Source organism: Argentina silus, assembly GCF_951799395.1.
Source record: "Argentina silus genome assembly, chromosome: 17".
NCBI classification, from domain to species: domain Eukaryota; kingdom Metazoa; phylum Chordata; class Actinopteri; order Argentiniformes; family Argentinidae; genus Argentina; species Argentina silus.
The window spans coordinates 17,836,443-17,858,357 of NC_139671.1; the positions used below are offsets into that span (position 1 = coordinate 17,836,443).

Below are 21,915 nucleotides of genomic sequence, written 5' to 3' on the forward strand. Positions count from 1 at the left end.
ACAGAATTTCGTATTCCACTCACTTATCGTCGTTTGTTTATTTATTCATCTATTCTCTGCCTATCTATCCTCTCGTCCCCCGTGTCAGTGTTCACGACAGGGTCAGGTGACGCTTCGTTAACAAACCGACACACGTCTGTCCCACGCTCTCTCCGTGGCGCGTTCTTAAAGGGGAGTAGCAAGGGTACCGTACAAAAAAATGCACTCATATCATTATTTGCCAGCGCTATAGGGTCGATTTACGATCTTGCGAACGGGTGCACAGCGCTGCATGTATTAAAAATACACAGGCTTGGGCACCTCAGAACGAAGTTTGAATAAACATGCAGCCACTTCTCCAAATATCAAGGCTTTATGATGATATGCCCGCACACTGCTACTCTCCACACCTCCCTGTGTGTATCTGTGTTCTGCCCGGTTGATGTCTAAATTATCCCTGCTCCCACCTTTGCAGCCCTGTAGACCTGAAGGCAATATAGGCACAACATGATTGGGCAGGTTTTCCTCAGAGTAGTCATTTGCCATTTGTTGAATTAGGCCAAGGTCCCAACCGTATAGCCAACTCAGGCTGACAATGTATTATTTTATTTTAGGACTCACAAGATTAAGATAGATAGGCAAACACGCAGCATAATTGGTATACTATTGGACCTACAATAGCTTACTAATTGTGGAGTAAATCAATGATATGCTCCCCGTAAAACAGGACTCAGGGAAGAAATGCAAATATTTAATCTGCCCTCTGTGCGCACCCCCTCGGGATTATTGTTGTGCGTCGTTCAATGTAGCGGCACACGACAAGGGCGGGGTCATGGGCGGAGCCATGTGACGTACCCGGATCTGCAGCCACGTCGCCAGGACAATCAGGAAGCTTTCACTGCCCTGCCAGTATCCTGTATTTCCCCCAACAACTGCAAGTGAGTAAAACAAAACATATTTTGCATATCAATTTAAGCGTGGTTCGAAATTACTTGTCTGCTTTTCAATGTCTTTTCGTAACGAAATTGCCATCGTAACGCAATTAGTCTGTCATTCATTTGAGCTATTGATTGTTCAATGTTGTTTCATGCACATAGTATCAGCTGACTGTCATATTCAGCACAGATAAACCTTTGATATAAACTTTGCCCTTTGGAGTAGGGTACAAATGCAAATGTCATTTGTGGAACACAAATACCCTTCTTTGTGTTCCACGTTTTATTGAAGCATAGGCTGCTACAAAATGTTACTTCCAGTGTGTTACATTACATTTAAAGAGGAAGAGCTGTCACCATTGGTGAATTGTTAGGTCAGTAGTCAAATTAGCAATGTGGGTAGTTATAGGGTCACATTTCTGAAATAGTGATATGAAAACCTCGCCTATAGGCTTACTGCAATGCATCATGCAAATACCAAGTGTATTGTTTCCTTTCCTTAAAGGGTTTGTGATAACTAGGGCTACAGTTGTGTCGTCAAAATAGTTGTCACCTAATCGTTCGTGAAGGGAAGGAGACAAGGTAAGAAGAATAGGTTACTCCAACCTTATTTGGACTGAGGCTTATTTTTGTCTGTATTCTATGGAAAAGGAAATGGCCCAATTTGAGGAAGTATCCCAGCAGTCTTCACTCCACCCCAAGCCCGCGGGGTTGGTCCTGCAGTACGGCACTGCCGGGTTCAGAACCAACGCTAAACAGCTAGACCATGTCATGTTCCGGATGGGTCTACTGGCCACCCTCAGGTCCAAGAAGACGATGGCCACCATTGGAGTCATGGTCACTGCTTCTCACAACCCAGAGGTGACAGAAATACAATACATGCATGGTGTCTTTCCTTTCCTCTGTTATTGTGTGTGTTCAGGGTCTCTCTCTCTCCAGCTGTAGTACATTTCCATTTGTGGTATGCTCATGGCCACAAACCAAGCTATTGTTGATTTGCTATCGATATTTTTGGAGGAAGGTTGTCTCGTATTGATTTGGCTTTCAGGTAAAGTGTCGGTTTTTTTCAAATGCCTCTCTCTCTCTCTCTCGCCCTCTCATCCCTATCTGTCTCTTTGGCCCTTTCTCCTCTCCTTCTCATCTACCTCTCTTTCTCTCTCTCTCTCACACACACTCTCTCTTTCTCTCTCTCTCTCTCTCTATGTCTCTCTCTCTCTCTGTCTCTTATCTCTCATTTCTTCCTCTCTTTCTCTTCACTCCCATGATCCACAAAATCCCAATTTCTATCCCTACCTTCCTTCCTCTCCCCCTCTCCGTCTCTCCCTCCATCCCCACAGGAGGACAACGGGGTGAAGCTGGTAGACCCCATGGGGGAGATGGTGACCCCGGCCTGGGAGGGCTACGCCACCCAGCTGGCTAACGCGGAGCAGGAGGGTCTGCTCTCCGCCCTGAAGGACGTCATCGAGAGGGAGGCCATCAGCATGAGCCAGGAGGCCAACGTGTTTGTGGGCAAAGACACCAGGTTCGGCTTTAAACGTTCTCCGGAAACTAAACATCGACGGTTCTAAGAAAATACCATGTTAGCCTCTCTCGAATATGCCAGATGTTGCTTTGAAGACTCCAGGTTATTTCTCAATGTACCAGGTTAGCCTAAGATGTTCCCTTAGGCTTAAGTAGTGCTATAATACAGATATAGTAGAGTACTATTAGTTGTATATACACCGTTTGATCTGATTGGTTGTGTGTCTCCAGGCGCAGCAGTGATATCCTATCACAGGCGGTGTTAGATGGAGTTTCCTCCCTGGGTGGCCACAGTAAAGGTGCGTTAACCCTCGGGCCAATTGGTCTCCCTCGCTGTTTGTTGACCACTGACACCTCCGTGTGGGAATGGTTGGTTGTTCTCTCCCTATTTGGAGCTTACTGATTGGCCGCTCTCCCTGTCTGTCCCGTCAGACTACGGCTTGGTGACCACGCCCCAGCTCCACTACATGGTGTGTTGTCAGAACACGCAGGGTCGCTATGGCGAAGCCACGGTCCAGGGCTACTACCAGAAGCTGTCGCAGGCTTTCATCCAGCTCACCAAGAACGTAAGACTGCTCTATCGATCGTCTCTGTCTCTATGTGTCTCTGTCTCTCTCTCTCTCTCTTTCTCTTTTACATTTCTCTTGCTCTTTATCTTTTTCTGTCTCTCTCTTTCCATACGTCTATCTCAAATGCAAACCTTTCTCTTTACATCTCCATCTTTCATATACTTTTCTTTACGTCTGTATGTCACTCTATCTATTTACTCCATCCACTCATCCATCCATCTATCCATCCATCCATCCATCCATCCATCCATCCATCCATCCATCCATCCTTCCATCCCCTCTCTCTCACGCAGGTCCAGAACCGCACAGATGATCAGAAGCACCTCCTGGTAGACGGAGCTAACGGCATCGGGGCTCTGAAGGTGTGTGAGATGGAGACCTATCTGAAGAAGGAGCTGAAGCTCTCCCTCTTCAACGACGGCACCAGCGGCAAGCTCAACCATCTCTGTGGGGCCGACTACGTCAAAGTACAGCAGGGAGCTCCCACAGGTGCGACTGGGCAACGGCAGACCCAAAATGGTGTCTCTATTGACCCCAAAATGGCGACATCTGGTCTCATCGCTTCTATTTCATCTGCACTAATCTGAAAGACTTGACATTATTGATCCCACATGGTGGTAAAATCCATTAGTGAAATACATGAGAATTTACAACAATAACATGTTGTAAAAGAAATATGGTGGGGAGTTTATGAGCGAGTTGCTTGTATCTGTCAAGTTCATTCATATTAGTACAAAGATAGGAAGTAAAATGGCTATTGGTGGTTCAGCCTGAAGTACACCAAGGCTAGGGTTGCTTTGCTGGGCTTACAGGGTGTGTCCAAGTGCCGTTAGTCCATAAAAGAACTATGACCCCTGGGTGTTTCTCTCAGGAGGGCAGGTGATTGATAAGCAAACCATTGATACACGCCTAGTGACACACCTGAGGTTGATAGACAGTATACTGTCGAATATTGATAACTTTGCAATAATAGTTTCCATACTTGACCACTAGAGGGAGACTCTAGCGCAGCTCAATGCCATTATGTATAAATGAGAAGGCTCTCACCCTTGTCTCTCTCTCTCTCTCTCTCTCTCTCTGACATACACTCTTTCTCCGTCTCTCTCTCTCTCTCTCTCTCACACACTCTTTCTCTGTCTCTCTGTCTCTTTCTCTCTCTCACACACTCTTTCTCTGTCTGTCTGTCTGTCTCTCTCTCTCTCTCTCTCTCTCTCTCTCTCTCTCTCTCTCTCTCTCGTATCACAGGTGTCCAGATGAGTGTGGGAGAGCGTTGTTGTTCATTTGATGGCGATGCTGATCGTATAGTCTACTACTACAGCGACTCTGAAAGACGATTCCACCTGTTGGACGGTGACAAGATCGCCATGCTCATCAGCACCTACCTCAAAGAACTACTCACACAGGTACACACACACACACACACACACACACACACACATCCTGATTGACTTCACACGCACACACTGCACAAATCACACTACAAACACTTACTCACCCACACATTCTCACACTGTCACACACTATGCACTGGCTCTCATCAGTGACTAAACACACACACACACACACACACACACACACACGCACACACGCACACTAACCTGTGTTCTCCCTGTGTGTGTTTGAGTAGGCTGGTCTTGACCTGCAGATAGCAGTGGTACAGACAGCCTATGCTAATGGAAGCTCTACCTGCTACCTGGAAGACACGATGAAGGTAAGTCTACACACACACCTGAACTGAACACACACACACACACACACACACACACACACAGACTCACAATTCCAACACACACTGTTATTTAACACACATCTTATTCCGGGAGGGTTTAATGTTACAGAACGTTAAGCCAGAAATGTTAGTGGCTAGTGGCAACAACCTGAACTCACCTTGATTCTACACCACTGAGTTCAAGACACACTCCATCTAAGTTCAACACACACACACACACACACACACACACCTGCATGCAGCATGGCGTCAGTACTACCCTCTCCTCTGTAACCCTAGGTGATAGTGAGGTGCACTAAGACAGGAGTGAAACACCTTCACCACGCCGCCCAGGAGTTTGACATCGGCGTTTACTTCGAGGCCAACGGCCACGGAACTGTGAGTTGGCTACATATACAATAACATCAGAAAAGCACCAATCAAAGTCTAGGAGGAAGGGTCTTCATCAATAACATGAACGAGGGCCTAGTGGGATACAGGTGGGTTACAGGTGGGTTACAGGTGGGTTACCGGTGGGTTACAGGTGGGGTTACAGGTGGGTTACCGGTGGGGTACAGGTGGGGTTACAGGTGGGTTACGGGTGGGGTACGGGTGGGGTGCGGGTGGGGTACGGGTGGGTTACGGGTGGGTTACGGGTGGGTTACAGGTGGGTTATAGGTGGCTTACAGGTGGGGTACAGGTGGGTTACGGATGGGTTACAGGTGAGTTACAGGTGGGTTATAGGTGGGTTACAGGTGGATTACGGATGGGTTACAGGTGGGTTACAGGTGGGTTAGGGGTGGGTTACAGGTGGGTTACTCTCTGGGGTGGGTTACAGGTGGGTTACAGGTGGGTTACGGGTGGGTTACGGGTGGCTTACAGGTGGGGTACGTGTGGGGTAGGGGTGGGTTACAGGTGGGCTACGGGTGGGGTACGGGTGAAAACTCCCAATTTCAGGGAACAACATAAATGCACTCCAAAAAACATGAATGAACTTGTTCTCTGATAAAGGAGTGATAGCCTGCTTGTCAGAAAATGAAAAGGGTAAAATGAGGTGATTTCTCTTTATCTGTATTAAGTTTTTTGGAGTGCTTCCTATTTCCATTGTCCTCGAGAACATGAACTAGCCTCAATGAATTTTCCTTCAAAGACACAACGTCTTTGAAGAGCTTTGTAATAATGCACCTTGATTATGACGTAGTAATACTGAGTGAAACTATTGTCACTTTCTTGTCACTTTTTATTACTTATGATTGAATTGTTGTTGTTGAGCGTGGAGCAAGAACCCAAAACATCGTCTCTTCCAACTGTATGTGATATAAGTGACAAATCCAATTTGATTGGATTAGAAATGACTCGTGAAAACACATGGGTCACCACCAGGACCGCTCTGGTGTCTGATATTGTGGTCGTGTTGCGGTCGTGTTGCGGTCATGTCCCAGGTCCTGTTCAGTAAAGCAGCGGAGGAGAAGATCCAGCACCTAGCCCAGGACTCCAACTCTAACGACGAGAGGAAGTGTGCCGCAATCCTACTGCAAAACACGGTCAACCTCATCAACCAGGTACGGTCCATAAACGGTCGGGTCAGGTCAACAGCCTAGCGATGAAGCGGTCTATGCACAGTCAAACTGTGTGAATTATGTATACAGAGTAGATATGTGTTGTTGTTGTTGTTGCTGTTGCTGTTGCTGTTGTTCTTGTAGTAGTTGCTATTTCTGTTGCTGTTGTTATTTGGAAATCTCTCTGCATCTGTTGGTTGATAGTGTCGGTACAATCTCTATCTCACTATGCAAGTTTGATACCCCCTCTCTCTCTCTCCCTCTCTCTCTCCCGCTGTCTCTCCCTCTTTCTCTCCCTGTAGACGGTGGGAGATGCCATCTCTGACATGTTGTTGATTGAGGCTGTGTTGGCCATCAGGGGGATGACAGTCCAACAGTGGGATGCCATCTACACAGACCTGCCCAACAGACAGCTGAAAGTGAAGGTGAGGTGTGTGTGCGCGTGCGTGTGCGTGCGTGTGCGTGTGTGTGGCACTTCTACACTGGATACTGGATATTCTGGGTGTTACACTGAGCTGTGTAGAAAAAGTCGACACTTTCTCTTGAGTAGACTACTGTCCTTACTCCCTTAAACATCTACTCACACGATCCAAGGAATACATTCTACACTTCCCTCGACAACAGACACCAGTCTGTCCTGCAAAAACCCTAACCCTTAAGGACTTGGCTGAAGCAGAATTACAACCCCACTGACAATAAGTCTAGGGGAAAACCAGGTTGTGATCCAAGTTGCAGTGTTGTTCTGTGTCCTCTAGGTGGCAGACCGGAGGGTGATTGACACGACAGACGCAGAGAGGCGAACGGTGAGTCCGGCAGGTCTGCAGGAGACCATCGACAGCCTGGTGAAGAAGTACCGTCAGGCTCGCTCCTTTGTGCGGCCGTCGGGCACCGAGGACGTGGTCCGGGTGTACGCTGAGGCAGACAGTCAGGTGAGCAGGCAGAACCTCGGGGTCCACAACCGGGCCGCAGCGGTAGATATCTGGGGTGGAGTGGAAAGGGGAAATGAGGCTCAGCAGAGATTGATTTAACTTTCTCACTCACACTTACTCACTCACTCACTCTCTCTCTTTCTCTTTCTCTTTTTCTCTCTCTTTTTCTCTCTCTCTCTACCTCTCTCTCTTTCTCTCTCTCTTTCTTTGTCTCTCTCTTTTTCACTCTCTTTCTCTCTCTCTCTACCTCTCTCTCTTTCTCTCACTCTCTCTCTCACTCTCTCTCTCTCTTTCTCTCACTCTCTCTCTCTCTCTTTCTCTCTCTCTCTCTCTCTCCCCACCTTTCTCATGCTCTTTTTCCTCACATACACACTTTTTTGTATTTCTCTCTCTCTCTCTCCCCTCGAGGGAGAACTGGGATTGTGTCAGCTATTTTTGAATGTCAAATTATTACAATGACTGATGACCGTTGTGTGTGTATTTCTGTTTCCGTGTGTTTTAGGAGAGTGCTGATACCCTGGCACATGAAGTTAGTCTGGCAGTGTACCGCCTCGCCGGAGGGGTGGGAGAGGAGCCCAAATCTTTACACTAACCACACACACACACACACACACACACACACACACACACACACACACACACACACACACACACACACACACACAGACACAGGTTCCCTATGCAATGTCTTTATCGAACAATCCTGTGCTTTTTTTTACGCTCATCTCATAATAATGACATCACTTCCTGAAGCCATGATTGCACGTCAAGTTTGTAGCAGTTTTTTGGGGTGCCAAATCATTTTATACCATATATTGCATTTTAATATTGTATATCACTTTTCTGTTCATTAAAAAATGAATTAGATTTCAGTACGAAAGAAAGGGATTCACTCTGAGAGACAATGAAGGGAGCACTTGCTGACAGTAATTAATATTAGTAATTAATATTATTAGCACTAGTGTATCTGCTATCTAGAACTTTATATCTGTATTAATATCTGTATGACTTGAAATCAGTGGACAGGCTGATTGTAATGCATGGAACGGAATGAGGAATGGTATCAAACACACACGTTCAAATACACCATTCCCGATTCCGTTCCATGCGTTACAATGAGCCCATCCTCCGATTTCTACCTCCTCCAGCCTCTCCTGGACTCCATATGTATCTTATGCACTACAAATAGAGAGAGAACATGCATACTCTTCTTATATTCTTAGATTTCACTGTACATGTATAATGTGCTAAAAGATTGTTTCTTACTAACTGTAATGCTCTGTCAATTAGGTGGTTTTGTACTATCCCCTTATGAAATTGTGATAGGAAAGGTTTACAAAAGCAATTTGTTATAGTAGAGCATTTGACATAACTGTAAATGAATGATTGTATCTCCTTGAACGAACCTCAACTGGAAAGATTGTGCTGCTATGGTTACTGAGAACCATAAATAAAGATAGGAAATAGATTTCCACGTTTACAAACTTGTGATGTATTCATTTGCCCATGTTGATACCCATTCGAAAACATATTCTTCACCACATCTATTTATGATAGCATATCATAGCATATCTCAACTGGAACATAAAAGGTAATGTTCAAATGATGAACAGTCTGACAGAGACTGAGAGTATCACCAGCATCCAGTCAGGATCAGAATGATGAACATTATCTCTGAAATGAAGACCACACAAAGAAAACAAGATATGATTGCTTGCCGTTTATTTTATTCATTGCTTGCAGAGACGGGGATCACCGACACACAGAGGTATGGTAGTTAAAGGCTATCAGGAAGGCAGCTGGAGGCTCAGAGGGAGTTTAGTGCAGGCAGGAACAGGGACAGCCACAGAAGAGGACCGGAGGGGTCCTGAAGACCACTATCATATCCTAGGGGAATGGTGTGTGTGTGTGTGTGTGTGTGTGTGGAGGGGGGGGGGGGGGGCTAAGAGGATTGGACAGGTGTGAGCAAAATGGTAGACATTCTATCTGACCTATCAGAAGGCAGAGTGGAGTCGCAGTACTATCATCTTTTTGGGGGGGGGGTTAGGGTTGGGGGTTTGTTGGGGGGCTATATAGGGTGAGGTGGAGGGTGAGGTTAGGGTAGAACATGGTAGAGCAGCAGGATAGGGTGGTGGGGGGGGGGGGGGTGTTTGGGGGGGTCCTCGTCTAGTCCTCGTCTGTGTCGTCGGCCGCTCCGGTGATGATCATGGTGCGTTCCTGTGTGTCGCTCTCAAAAGTGTCCTCTGGTGTCTTAACTGTTCTGGGAGGAAATGGCCACAGGCAGGAAAAATGGGTTGTAAAACGATACTATCGGAGGTGACACAAATATATCTCTCTTTCAGATAGTTTCAAGAAATGTTCTGTAAGGCGGCCATTTTGTTGATTTGGGACTGTGTAGAGATGACAATAACTACTGTAGTAAGTCTATAAAACAACATGTAACATCTACCCTCATATCTTCAACTCATATGAAGGACAATTTAACAGTTTCTAGACAGATGACAGACTATATCATACATTATATCCCGGTAAGGTTACAAGTAGAACCCAGGCTTCCTCTACCTGATAAGCACAGTCTTCCTCTCCGTCATCTCTACAGACTGCTCCTCTCTGTAGCTCTCTGTCTGGCTCTCGGACTCAATCACTTCTATTTCCCCAGGAGCCTTCTCCACCTTTCTAGGACTAGTGCCAACCTCGCCATTGGGGGCTCCGCCCAGACCGGCCCCTAGCCCTGCCCCATTCCCCACAGCGGCGGCGGAACTAACAGTGGCAGAGATGGCGCTCATGGACATGGCTCCTCCCCCTCCGCCCATCAGGGACATGCTCTGGACCATGGTGCTCAGGCGGTTGTCCTCGCCCTCGATCAGCTTCCTGCCAAATATAGAGCCACAGGACAGACATGAGCAATCGCACTGTGTACCAATAGTGATACGGCCTGCTTCTTGCCAAATACAAAGCCTCCTTGAGCATTACTTTCGCTGTTTGATTTCACATTGTATGGATCCCTTTGGTTCTTAATGATTAACTGCTGTTAAAAGTGCCCTTGCCCCCTAACCTAAAGCTGACCACCCCTAACCTAAAGCTGACCACCCCTAACCTAAAGCTGGTCACCCCTAACCTAAAGCTGACCACCCCTAACCTAAAGTTGACCACCCCTAACCTAAAGCTGACCACCCCTAACCTAAAGTTGACCACCCCTAACCTAAAGCTGACCACACCCCTAACCTAAAGCTGACCCTATCCTGTCCCCGGTGGCCGTGTCACTGTCACCTGTAGGTGATGATCTCAATCTCCAGGGACATCTTGACGTTGAGAAGTTCCTGGTACTCCCTCAGCAGCAGAGCGATCTTCTCCTTGATCTGCTTCAGATCCAGCTTCAGACTCTCAATACGCTCCTGTGGGGGAGACATGACATGGCCTTAAGGACTGAGCCTTTAGAAGTAGGTACAGGAGCAGGAGAACAGACTGCTCCCCTTTGATTTGAAGTATATTGGTAGCCTACAGTATGTAAGATGAGGGGGTTTTTTGCACTCAAAACAAGCTGTTTTTGGAAAATGCAACGTAGAGTGAGCACAAAAAGTGTCTCCAAAATAGAGATTACCAGTAGGTTGGTATAGATTGGGTGTAAATAAGAGTCTGTCTGATGAACAGTCACTTGTTGCCCATTTTATAAAGTAAAAGCTTTATTTTGAAGGTTGAGGTGTTCTGAGGGGTTCTCACCTGATAATCCTCCTCCTCTTTCTTGAACCTCTCCAGAGCATCACGAATCTGAATTTCCAGAGACTCATTCCTTGTCTTCAGCGATTCCAACTCGCGTTCCTTGTTTAAGATCTACACACACACACACACATAAGTGCGCACACACAAGCGCGCACACACACACACACACATACACACACACACACACAAAACTGTTCATGCTGTTGATTGGTGGGGCTGTAAATGATGAAATGATGAAAAGAGGGTCTCTCTTACGTCTTTCTTGTAACCTCCGATTTCCTCTCTGAAGCTTCTCAGGTTCTGAGCATGTTTTGTTGACGCAGTGTTCATGTCTTGGAACTTTGACTTGTACCAAGCGTCCATTTCCTGAGAAAAAAAAGAGACACAAACGCAATTATACTGTATGAAAAAGAAGAATATTTTTTTCTTTCCAGTCTAATAAGTGATGTGTCTAATGTTTAATACATAATAATGCCTGTGTAATAAACATGTAATAACATGTTGATATGTACCGCTAGGTTTCTGGCGGCGATGCTATCGTACTGGGCTTGGATCTCTTTGAGGGCGGAGGAGAGGTCAGGGAGGCCAAAGGACATTTCCACCTTGGACACCGACGAATAGATCTGCCGCATCAGCTCCTCGATTTCCTGTCAGGGGTCAAGAAGATGGCGGCCACTCAAATACACGAAAAGCTTCATTGTGTTCTTTTTGGGAACAATTATTTGTTTATTTTCACATAGTCATAAAAGATCATTGTTAGAGGGCGATACCATGTTGTTTCTTACAGGCTACCGTGAGGCTTACTTTTCTGTAGAATTATACTCTAACTACGTTTGAAGACGTATGTGTTAAACTCTTAACTTTAACCATCATAATCACTCTAAATACACCACTAGCGCTGACTCCTAACCTGACTCCTAACCCCCCTTCTCCGTAGCCTGCCAGCTATACAGCTTTCACAGTATATTGATCATTTGTACCCATCCACACTCTCCCCCTGTAACTCATATACTGTCCTAAGTCATTATCAGCTCATTACAGCTTTAGTGCTAATCATACTGCATGCCTATTGCCCGTGGGTCACTATTTACAGCTATCCTATGGACACAGACATGTTTCGTCAAAGACATATTGATGTATACATTAGCTAATGAATAGAGATACACTTATACCTTATCAAGTTGTGAATAATACTACTGTATTGTCTCTTTGTGAATTAGTAGACAGAGATATTCATGTCTAACGTGATTGCTTGCTGCCACCTTTGGAACAGGTCTCTCTTGTAAAATAGATGTTTAGTCTCAATGGGACTTACCTGTATAGATAAAGGATATATCCCATTTAGGTGACACCCATTTTATCCAGCAGGAATTGAACACACAACCTTAGCATTATTAGTGCCATGATCTACCAACTGAGCCACAGAGGATAAATAACTAAGTTCATACCATACTGTTTGTCTACGGTATATGAAGACAGGCCCGCCGGGACAAACAGACACATTACCTCTTTGTGAACTCTCTCCAGGAACGCCAGCTCCACCTCCAGGTTTTCCAGCTGCTTCTCCAGAACGATGCGGGCTGAGGTGGCTCGATCCACATCCTAAGATACACAGGAACACTTCATTCATGTGTTTGTGTGTATAGTAACAGCTGTTTGTGTGTACAATATCAGCGGCGTTGAAACTGTGCTTCCACTGCTCTGAGAGGTAATATTCTGGGTATATTAGGAGTTTGAGTGTCTTTGTTTTGGTTGTGTATACAGTATATGTCCGTGTTTTTGCTTCTCACCGGGCGGAAAGCTTCGATCTCCAACTCAACCTTCTTCCTGGCCTCCAGAGCCTCCTCGTATTTGACCTTGAGAATCTCCACCTGGCCTCCCATGGCCTCCTTGGCTGCCAAAGCCAGGTCCTACACAGGCCAGAGAGAACACGCTCAAACCTCAGAGCATACCTCATCTCGTCCTATTCCACCAAACATCTCAGCAAAAGGGAGTGAATGGTGAAGTCACTAATGTAGTCGCTAAAAATGACAATTACTATACATTCTAGTCAGAATGGTGGCAACATGGAGGAGGGTTTATTGAGCTGCTCTGTATCAATAGCCTTTTCTCAATTATTAGGAACACGACTCCTTGTGTCCTCTCCTCCGTCCTCCACTCGTGTCCTACTGAAAACGCATTGGAGGAGAAGATCTTGGTTCCTCCCCTCCTCCAACGCTTTTTGAGGACGAAGCAAGTGGAGGATGGAGGAGAGGACTCGAGGAGTCGCGTTCCTAACAATTGAGAAAAGGCTTCTGTCTCTGAGTCGGACTGCAGGCGGCCATTTCTGTTGTGGCTCTGAATGGTGACTGACAGCCCTTACCCTCTGCACTCTCATCTGCTCAGCGATCCTGTGGAGCTCCCTCAGCTGGCCCTCGTAGAGCTGGCGCAGCCCGGACGGCTTCAAGAAGCGGTTCTGCAGGGCGTCAATCTCCGTCTCCAGAAGCTTGTTCTGCTGCTCCAGGGTACGCACCTGGGACAGGACACGGGGAACACAGAACCCAGGTTAGAACCAGAGAACACAGAACCCAGGTTAGAACCAGAGAAAACAGAACCCAGGTTAGAACCAGAGAACACAGAACACAGATTTGAAGTGTGTGTGTGTGTGTGTGTGTGTGTGTGCATGCGCGAAAGAGAGGGGTGGTGTGGATTTAAAAACAACAAGGAGAGAGTTTGAGAGAGAGAGAGAGAGAGAGAGAGAGAGAGAGAGAGAGACAGAGAGACAGAGAGGGGGGCGGTGAGTGTGTGAAGACAGTTTGAGAGAGAGACAGAGAAAGAGGGAGGGAGGTAGGGAGGACTGAATGAGTGTGCTTAGGCATGGTCTTTCTTGCCTTCTCGATGTAGGCAGCCAGTCGGTCATTGAGGGCCACCATCTCCTGCTTCTCGCTGGTGCGGGTGGTAAGGAAGGCCTGGTTCTCCGCGGAAGCCGCGTCCAGGTCCAGTCCTGCCCCCACCCCCATACCGAAACACAGAGCTCCCATGCTCACACTACTGTAGTAGGGAGAGAACAGGGACACCCATCAGTCACCCACATCAACATACCTCTAACTTCACTCAACACTTTTCATTCTTACTGAGTAAGAAAGCCCTGTAAACGTATAGATTATTAAATAAGACATGGTTTCTTCCAGTAACAAATCATCAGTATAGCCTGCTTGTAGCCTAAGTATCAGTGCACAACATCTCCTATGGGATATTGACTACTTCAGAGAACTTTCATAAAATGATCTTTCGTCAGGAGACGTTCTTAAGTCATGTTGTCTTACCCTGTCATGCGGGATTTGCCGCGTGAGCTGGAGAGGTTCCTGCGCCCCATGGAGCCCGCGCTACGGCTGTAGCTGGCGGAGCGGTGGCGAGCATCCCTGCGGGTCGGAGAGGGGCTTGACACCCGCATCTGATAAGATGAGGATGAGGCCAGAGCTCCCTCGAAATGACGGCGGTAAGAAGACATCCTTTCTGGGCTGCGACTCATGATGACGGCTTCCAAGTGACTTTAACTTTACTCAAAACTGGAAAACGGAGAACACACATCCTTCCTCAGCAATGATGGTGCTTTTATAACTACCACCTCTCCTCCAGCCCTTCCCACCGACAAGACGCACCATCGGCGAGGAATGTCGAACCTTCCCACCCCGAGGCTGACCATCACCGCAAATATCTATCGCGGTTCCGTGAAGATTAAAGTGGTAAATATAGAGGGTTGGATGAACCTTAATTATTAAGACAGATAAAAGTGAGAAATATCTCCGCTTTTCATTGGCCAATAATAGAGCATATCATCATCGAGTGAGTGAACTGTTGGCCGAGCCCAGGCCCGCAAACATCTCTTCAAAGGTCATGGGGTCTCATTGGCTACCAAGAACACTTTACCTTGAACCCCACCCATTGTGCATTGTTCATGGTTGATCAGATCATGGTTTGTATTTTGTTGTTGATGTTTTTTGCCATAATGTAGCCTTTTTTATTTTTAGTTCACACAGCTATCTAAAGATTGTATCATTGAGGATTTGTAGGTTATTTGATACACACACGCACACGCAGACACACGCACACACACACACACACACACACACACACACACACACACACACACACACACACTCACACACACACACACACACACACACACACACACACACACACACACACACACACACACTCACTCACACACACTCACTCACACATGCCTCGCCTTATCTAATTTGGAACTTTGGTTCAAGTCACCTAATGTGAATAAAGTCTGGGTGTGGGTTGCTTGCTCATAGTGTCCCACTCTCATACCCGTAAGGAATCGCATGATGTCTTTTGGGCTGGTAATCCCCAGGAATCTTTCCATGTGTGTGGGCGTGCATGCGTTTGGCAGGTGTACAGTGTTGTAGTATTAGATGTGTGAATAGAAACCAAATTGAGCTTGAACCCTCAGCACAATATAATTCCAGAGTGACAGTTTTCCCCTAGACCCATACCCTATTATATGTTACACTGGATCATGGTTGTTTAATAATATTTCTCGGTTTGTTCACACTTTTTCTTCATTGAAGTTACACGATTTTAGCCACATTAATGACTTTATCAGATGTTTGCTCTCTGTTTAAAGATGTCTGAAGAGATGGATTACTAAATGCCAATATTGCCATGACTCATTTATGTAATTACCCTATGTGGCGAAATTAAACAGATTTATTATATAAATTCTATTATTCTATTTATTTATCCGGAACCTAAATTCCCGGAACAATATCATCGTGACCGCCAGCCTCCGTCAGGAACATGTTGCATGTCACACTGCAAATTCAATAACTGGCCACTTTCTTCTCGCTACCCACTTCTTTGGGAATAAATACATCCGATTAAAGTTGAATTTTCTACCTCAACTCTAAAGCCATGGCAGGGAACTTCTGGCAGAGCTCGCATTAGTACGTTTTCTGTTAAAATATGATAGATTTAGGTCTGTTTATGGAAAACAACCCCTTTTGTTTTGGGGCCTAGCCAGTTAGCCACATAGCTATCTTAGCTTGATAACTTACTCATGTATCGCATTTAATTCATTGAGTAAACATAAATAGCTTTGCGAAATGTTTGCTATGTTGAGTTAGCTAACGTCAACTAGTTAGCAAATGTATTTGTAGCTCTCATTACGTTGTGTGCTAGGTTAGCAAGATCGTTAGCTTGACAGCGTAGCTAGCTAGCTACTTCCAATGCGTTGTTGTTGTTGTTAAATTAGCTTCTATTAATAATAGAGGTTCTGTATATGTTCGCCTTTGTGTTGTTCATTATTTCTCCTGTCTTTCTCCCCTTAGTCTGCAGTGGGTCCTGGACAAGCAGGACTTGATTAAGGAGCGCCAGAAGGACATGAAGTTTCTCACAGAAGAGGAGTACTGGAAACTGCAGATCTTTTTTGCCAATGGTAGAGGTTTATCTTTGGTACAGAAGCTGGTAGCTAGATAGCGACATGTCTTCTGAATCTCCTTCTCAGTTATAACAGTCTTATCTCATTGCCTGCAACTCCCCAGTGCTCCTATCAACAGTACTTGCAATAAATGTATTGCTTAAGTATTGCTTCATGTCTAGCGTATCACTCCTGTAATGTGTACTGAACTGTGCATAACTTGTTTTTATTTGTTTGGAGTTTGGTGTGTTCTGGGTTTGACTTATCGCCCTGTTTCAGTCATCCAGGCCCTGGGGGAGCACCTGAAGCTGCGGCAGCAGGTCATCGCCACGGCGACGGTGTACTTCAAACGCTTCTATGCTAGGTGAGGGTGAAGTCTCCACGGTGACAGTTGTCTTGGCTGCGTCACGGAAAACCTAATTATGGTTGTATGTGTCCTCCTCATCTCTGATTGCAGGTACTCTCTGAAGAGCATAGACCCGGTGCTCATGGCTCCTACCTGTGTCTTTCTGGCCTCTAAAGTGGAGGTAAGGGAAGCTGTTCCTACAATAATGGGGAATTTTCATTTAAAGGGATAGTTGTCCAACATTCAATGCTTTAACAAAGTCTGCTTTCTCTTGAGAGAGTATAGCTGACACAGGATGGCATAACTGATTCCACAGACTTAGGACAGACTTAAAGGGATAGTTCATCCAATTGCCAGAATTACACATTTGTTTCCTTACCTTGGATACATATTAGTCATGTATTTGTCATTTGGGTGAACCCCATCCCTTTATGTCCTGTCAACTAAGTTTGTGGAATCAGTGATGCCCTCCTGTGTCAGCTATACTCAGGGGGTGTATTATTGTTAACTGTATATACACCAATCTCCCTGGTTTTTGTCTCCTGCAGGAGTTTGGGGTGGTTTCCAACACCAGGCTGATCTCTGCAGCTACGTCTGTGTGTAAGTTAGGAGACCCTACCACATGTTTCTGTGCAGATTCTCCCTTACAGATGACAAATACATCAGTGCTCTGGCACAAAGGCCACATGCTAGTATTGTGCATGCTGTGATGTCATTGTCAGTGATCTAACCAGTGTTTTCTTCTTCTTTTATGAACAGTAAAAACACGATTTTCCTACGCTTTCCCAAAGGAGTTCCCTTACAGAATGAACCATGTAAGTCTTACCTTGCCATCAAAATGGATTTCTTTTCCATTTTATTTGATGCGCTCTTGAGATTATTCTTGTTTAATGAAAAGCGCTTTATAAATGTAATGAATTATCAATTCTCACAGTCTTAGAAGTAGAATAAGGGTGTCCCAGCAAACGTTAGCAATTGCAGGGGAAACTCTTAAGCTCTGTTATGGTCACGAGTATTATGGAGATGGTACCACTCTCTAAGGCGACAAACACACACTGTATTGTGAAGTCCTCGTCACTGACGTTGAAACACCCCAGTATGATATATTACGGTATTGTCCGTACGAGTGCGGATTGTATTGTAGTGTCGGTGTCAGCGGAGATGACACATTCCACAACTAGTGTTCACACAGCTGTGATGGAACTCCCGTTGCCGCGGGAGATGGCTCTGACCGTAGCTGCCGGCGGTGTGTACGTGTGTGTGTGTCCGAGCCCGAGTCGCAGCTCTCGCCCCGGTGCTAAGTGGTTTGTGAATTTGCTGTGCAGTGCCGGTTATTTATCTCCCGTCTCCACGGAGTTGCCAGGACCTCGTCCGGGCTGTCCTAACACCTGGCCTGTCCAAAAACTATGTCGACTATTATTGATTATCTGGTAGCGTGAAGCAATAGGGGACGGGATGATTAACACTGTAAGTTCACAGGATGCTGTGATAATCCAGCGCAAGTTCTCAATGCTGAGAGAGACAGAGAGGAACAATGATATTAGAGGGATACTTCACCTTAAAATCCTTATCCACCGCCAATGTTTGCTCTGACGATGCACAGTAGCCATTTTGATATGCTACTAATATGTACATATGTCTAATAACAGTTTCTTGTTATTTTCTTCTTTTTCCATACCAGATATTTGAATGTGAGTTCTACTTACTGGAGCTGATGGTGAGTACCTTCTAGAAGGCTCTCTCGTGTGTCTCGAAACACTGCAATATGGTGCTAGGTTCTGATTGAGCGGGTGATCTATTAACAGATATACGTTTTCTTTTTCAGGATTGTTGTCTTATTGTGTACCACCCCTACAGACCCCTGCTACAGTACGTTCAGGACATGGGGCAGGAGGACATGTTACTACCACTGGCCTGGTATGTGGGTGGTGTGGTTGTGAGAACGCAGGTGTTTTGTGTGTTTTTTTTTTTTTTTTTTCTTCTTAGAAATGTACATGTGTTTCGTGTGTGTGTGTGCGCGTTCGAAAAACTGATTCGTTCACTATTGTTTCTGCAGGAGAATAGTGAACGACACTTACCGGACCGACCTCTGTCTTCTCTACCCCCCCTTCATGATCGCTCTCGGTAAGAGTCACCCTCTGGCCCCTTTCCTATTGGTAGCTAGGTTAGGTGAGGTGTTACATTAATTGTCTCCCCCCCTGCCCCCACAGCCTGTCTACATGTGGCCTGTGTGGTACAGCAGAAGGATGCCAGGCAGTGGTTCGCTGAGCTGTCTGTTGACATGGATAAGGTACGACTAGCCCCGCCCCCACACCCTAACATTGCGGTCTATGAGCACCCTGCTTTAACCCTAAGACAGTCCATCATGACCACGGTCACCTTGTACCATTGCAACGACCTGGCCTTGTTTGCTGAATGTCCCATGCCTCCATTCCCACACCAGCCCCTACCCCCCTGTGTACTACTTCTGGAGATTTTCAAGCATTGGATCGGTAGAAGCAATTCCACCAAGCAACCATAATGCTTTAACCTATGAAAATTCTCTCAGATCTCCAATGGGTCAATTAGGTGTTTCTCTCAGGGGGAAATAGGCCTGAATGTTTTTTTTTAATCCCATGTCACAACAACATTCCCCCTGACCACGTATAAGTGTACGCTGGTTTAAAGCGTGGTAGCTTTCTAAAGCCAGATAAATACAAATTGGCTCGACCAGAGCTCCATCACTCAGAGAGAAGCGCTGGTCGGCTGTGCCAGTCCATGTCGTGATCATAGTAGACCAAGGTGAGGTGATGTAGATCTTGTCCAACTAGATCCTGGAGATCATCAGAGTGATCCTGAAGCTGTACGACCAGTGGAAGAACTTTGACGACCGCAAGGAGATGGCGGCAGTGCTCAGCAAGATGCCTAAACCCAAACCACCCCCCAACAGGTAGGCCCGCCTTAGACCCGTACTAATTAGGTGTCATGTCTGCTCGGAACTAGAAAACTCTTGTCTATTTCTGACTTGGAAGCTTGTAGAAAGATGATGCCCGAGTTACTCAGAGAGTATCAGAATCAACCAATAGGAAGTTCTATGCAAATAACTTGCGTGAATTGGAACATTGAAGTTGTACGTTTCAGAGACCACATGAACGCGCCATAACAGACCTAAATCCAAAGGTCCTCTACAAAAACAAACAGAGGCTGTAACCATAGTTACCAAAGTCTGTAACCATAAAACAATAAGCGTTGCCCAGTCTTGAACTGGAGCCCCCACTAATAACTTGGTTACCATATGTGAATGGCCTTAATGCTTTTGACTCAACTAACTCAACTAGTTTTTGTCTAAACTAACCCTTTCCTATTTGTTTGTTTGTGTACCAGTGACAATGACCAGAGCTCCAACGGCAACCAGAACATCTCCTACAGCCAATCATAGGCCGCATTTGGGATCCATGGACTGGGGGAGCAGGGGACGGCGACTTAGCAGGTTGCAACAGCAACATTGTGACATTAGAGGCAACTCCCACGTAACAACCGACAGAATAAATTAAGAACCTGGGTTCCCTTGCCCCAAACCCCAAATCCTCTCGCTTGACATATACACAAAAAAATGAAAACAAACAGAAAGCCTGTTCTTCACATGCTCAGTAGGCCTCTCTCAAGATTGCCTGGTCGCACACGAGGAATGCCTGCGACTAGCTAATCGTTTGACTGCTGACTTGTGGTGCCAGGAAATGGCCTCTGTCTCAAACTGCTAAAACCTAATGGACCTGAACCAAAACTGTGAGAATGCTATCAAATGTAGAAGGATGCCGGGTGGGGGTCGGGTCGGGTGGGGGGGGGGGGGGGTGCAGTGAGGGGGACTGCTTAGAGGTGGAGGTGAAAGATCGATAGATCGGGTGGGGTGGGATGATTGTTGGTTTAACTTCATTTGTTGTGATGATCCTGACTTCCTTGAATAGTCTCAGGTAGAAGTCATTTTAATATGGAGCTCCGTGGGACCAGAGCTTGATCATTAATATCAGTGTGTGTGTGGGACTGTGTGTGCACGCACATGTGTCTGTGTTGCCCATTTGGGAGTGTGTTCATTCCTCAGGGAGTATGGTGGTCCTTGCTACTGGCGTCTGCAAGATGATTGGACCCTGTACTGAAGAGATATGATCTGATTGGATGTAAGGCTGTGTGATTGTTTCTTGATTGGATGTCCTGCTTTCTGAGCTCTGTGCTGGTTGGTCACAGGACTTAGCAGGTTCGGAGGTGAGAATGTAATATTCCGGGGTACACATTAGCTTGAGATACTTTCATTTACTGTTACGATACTTTTCCCATCCCACCCCACCCCACCCCTCCATTTGTAAATCGCCTTACTCACATCCTCCTTACCTCTTCTGATCTTTTTGTGTTTTGCTTCAGTGAGCAAATTTGCTAGGACTAGAAATCATGAACTGCATTAGCTAAGTCTGCCTTACACACATTTTTCGTGTTTACCATCATGAATTCACTTTCCTGCAACAATGTTGTTTTTGTTGTTTTTTTCCATTATCCTTTTTTTCCTTGCTTTAGATGTACAGTTGAATATTGTATAACGAATCAGGCCATCCAGTTCTTCATGGTCTTGCCCTGTATTGTTTTAAGTCTTTTGGAGATTATTCTGCTGTTGGGTCTTGATGGCAATTTGAATCAATCCTTTGCAAGCAAGGCTCTCCAGCCCTGTTTTGAATACTTTAGAATTGTATCTTCCTCCCTCCCTTCCTTGAAGAAATCACTTATCTGACGTGACTTGATTGGTTAAAGCAATGCAATGACAAGCTTGCATGGACCAATCCCCACTCACTTTTAGGTCAGTGATAATTTCAAGGAAGGATGAATTTTCTAGTATTGGAACTGGGCCTCCAACTTGTTTCCTTTGTCCTCTGTGTGTACCTGCCATGTACTGTATTTAATCGAAAATGAACTGTCGCAATATGTTTGTGTGCATATTTACCTGTAGATATCTTTATATATTTGTTGTGGTGTGTGTGTGTGTGTGTGTGTGTGTGTGTGTGTGTGTGTGTGTGTGTGTGTGTGTGTGTGTGTGTGTGTGTGTGTGTGTGTGTGTGTGTGTGTGTGTGTGTGTGTGTGTGTGTGTGAGAGAGAGAGAGAGTTTCTCTTGCGTTCTGTGAGGTGTTTGTGTGTCCAGAACAGGGTGCTTGAATGCCTTACAAAATAAAGCTGCTGGTTTAAAGAAAACAAACAAAAA

The 21,915-nt window shown here is 45.8% G+C and overlaps 3 protein-coding genes across 4 annotated transcripts; 2 read left to right on the forward strand and 1 right to left on the reverse strand.

Moving 5' to 3' along the window:
• The first annotated feature begins 875 nt into the window (after nt 1–875).
• pgm3 (phosphoglucomutase 3) lies at nt 876–8,669 on the forward strand. Its single transcript, XM_083688570.1, has 13 exons — nt 876–917; nt 1,566–1,775; nt 2,252–2,436; nt 2,667–2,734; nt 2,868–3,001; nt 3,298–3,493; nt 4,250–4,407; nt 4,632–4,715; nt 5,013–5,111; nt 6,155–6,274; nt 6,574–6,696; nt 7,027–7,200; nt 7,703–8,669. The coding sequence occupies exons 2-13, from the start codon at nt 1,569–1,571 to the stop codon at nt 7,790–7,792; spliced, it is 1,638 nt and encodes a 545-aa protein (XP_083544696.1). The 5' UTR covers nt 876–917; nt 1,566–1,568; the 3' UTR covers nt 7,793–8,669.
• Nucleotides 8,670–9,366: 697 nt separating this feature from the next.
• Nucleotides 9,367–14,431, reverse strand: ngs (notochord granular surface; the record flags this gene model as incomplete). The annotated part of the gene is made up of 11 exons (XM_083689387.1): nt 9,367–9,460; nt 9,763–10,071; nt 10,471–10,595; nt 10,921–11,031; nt 11,176–11,286; nt 11,433–11,567; nt 12,427–12,522; nt 12,711–12,830; nt 13,283–13,432; nt 13,791–13,950; nt 14,226–14,431. The coding sequence occupies 11 exons, from the start codon at nt 14,429–14,431 to the stop codon at nt 9,367–9,369; spliced, it is 1,617 nt and encodes a 538-aa protein (XP_083545513.1).
• A 1,320-nt stretch (nt 14,432–15,751) lies between these two features.
• On the forward strand, nt 15,752–20,488 carry ccnc (cyclin C). 2 transcript variants are annotated; one of them, XM_083688578.1, is made up of 12 exons: nt 15,752–15,875; nt 16,260–16,366; nt 16,628–16,712; nt 16,806–16,875; nt 17,243–17,294; nt 17,454–17,509; nt 18,376–18,411; nt 18,520–18,611; nt 18,751–18,818; nt 18,905–18,984; nt 19,505–19,623; nt 20,058–20,488. In XM_083688578.1, exons 1-12 carry the CDS (start codon nt 15,844–15,846, stop codon nt 20,110–20,112), a joined length of 852 nt encoding a protein of 283 aa, XP_083544704.1. In that variant the 5' UTR covers nt 15,752–15,843; the 3' UTR covers nt 20,113–20,488. The 2 variants fall into 2 exon arrangements, 1 of the variants encoding a protein (XP_083544704.1); XR_014554697.1 differs by having other exon boundaries at nt 18,905–19,623; nt 20,058–20,086.
• Nucleotides 20,489–21,915: the final 1,427 nt, after the last annotated feature.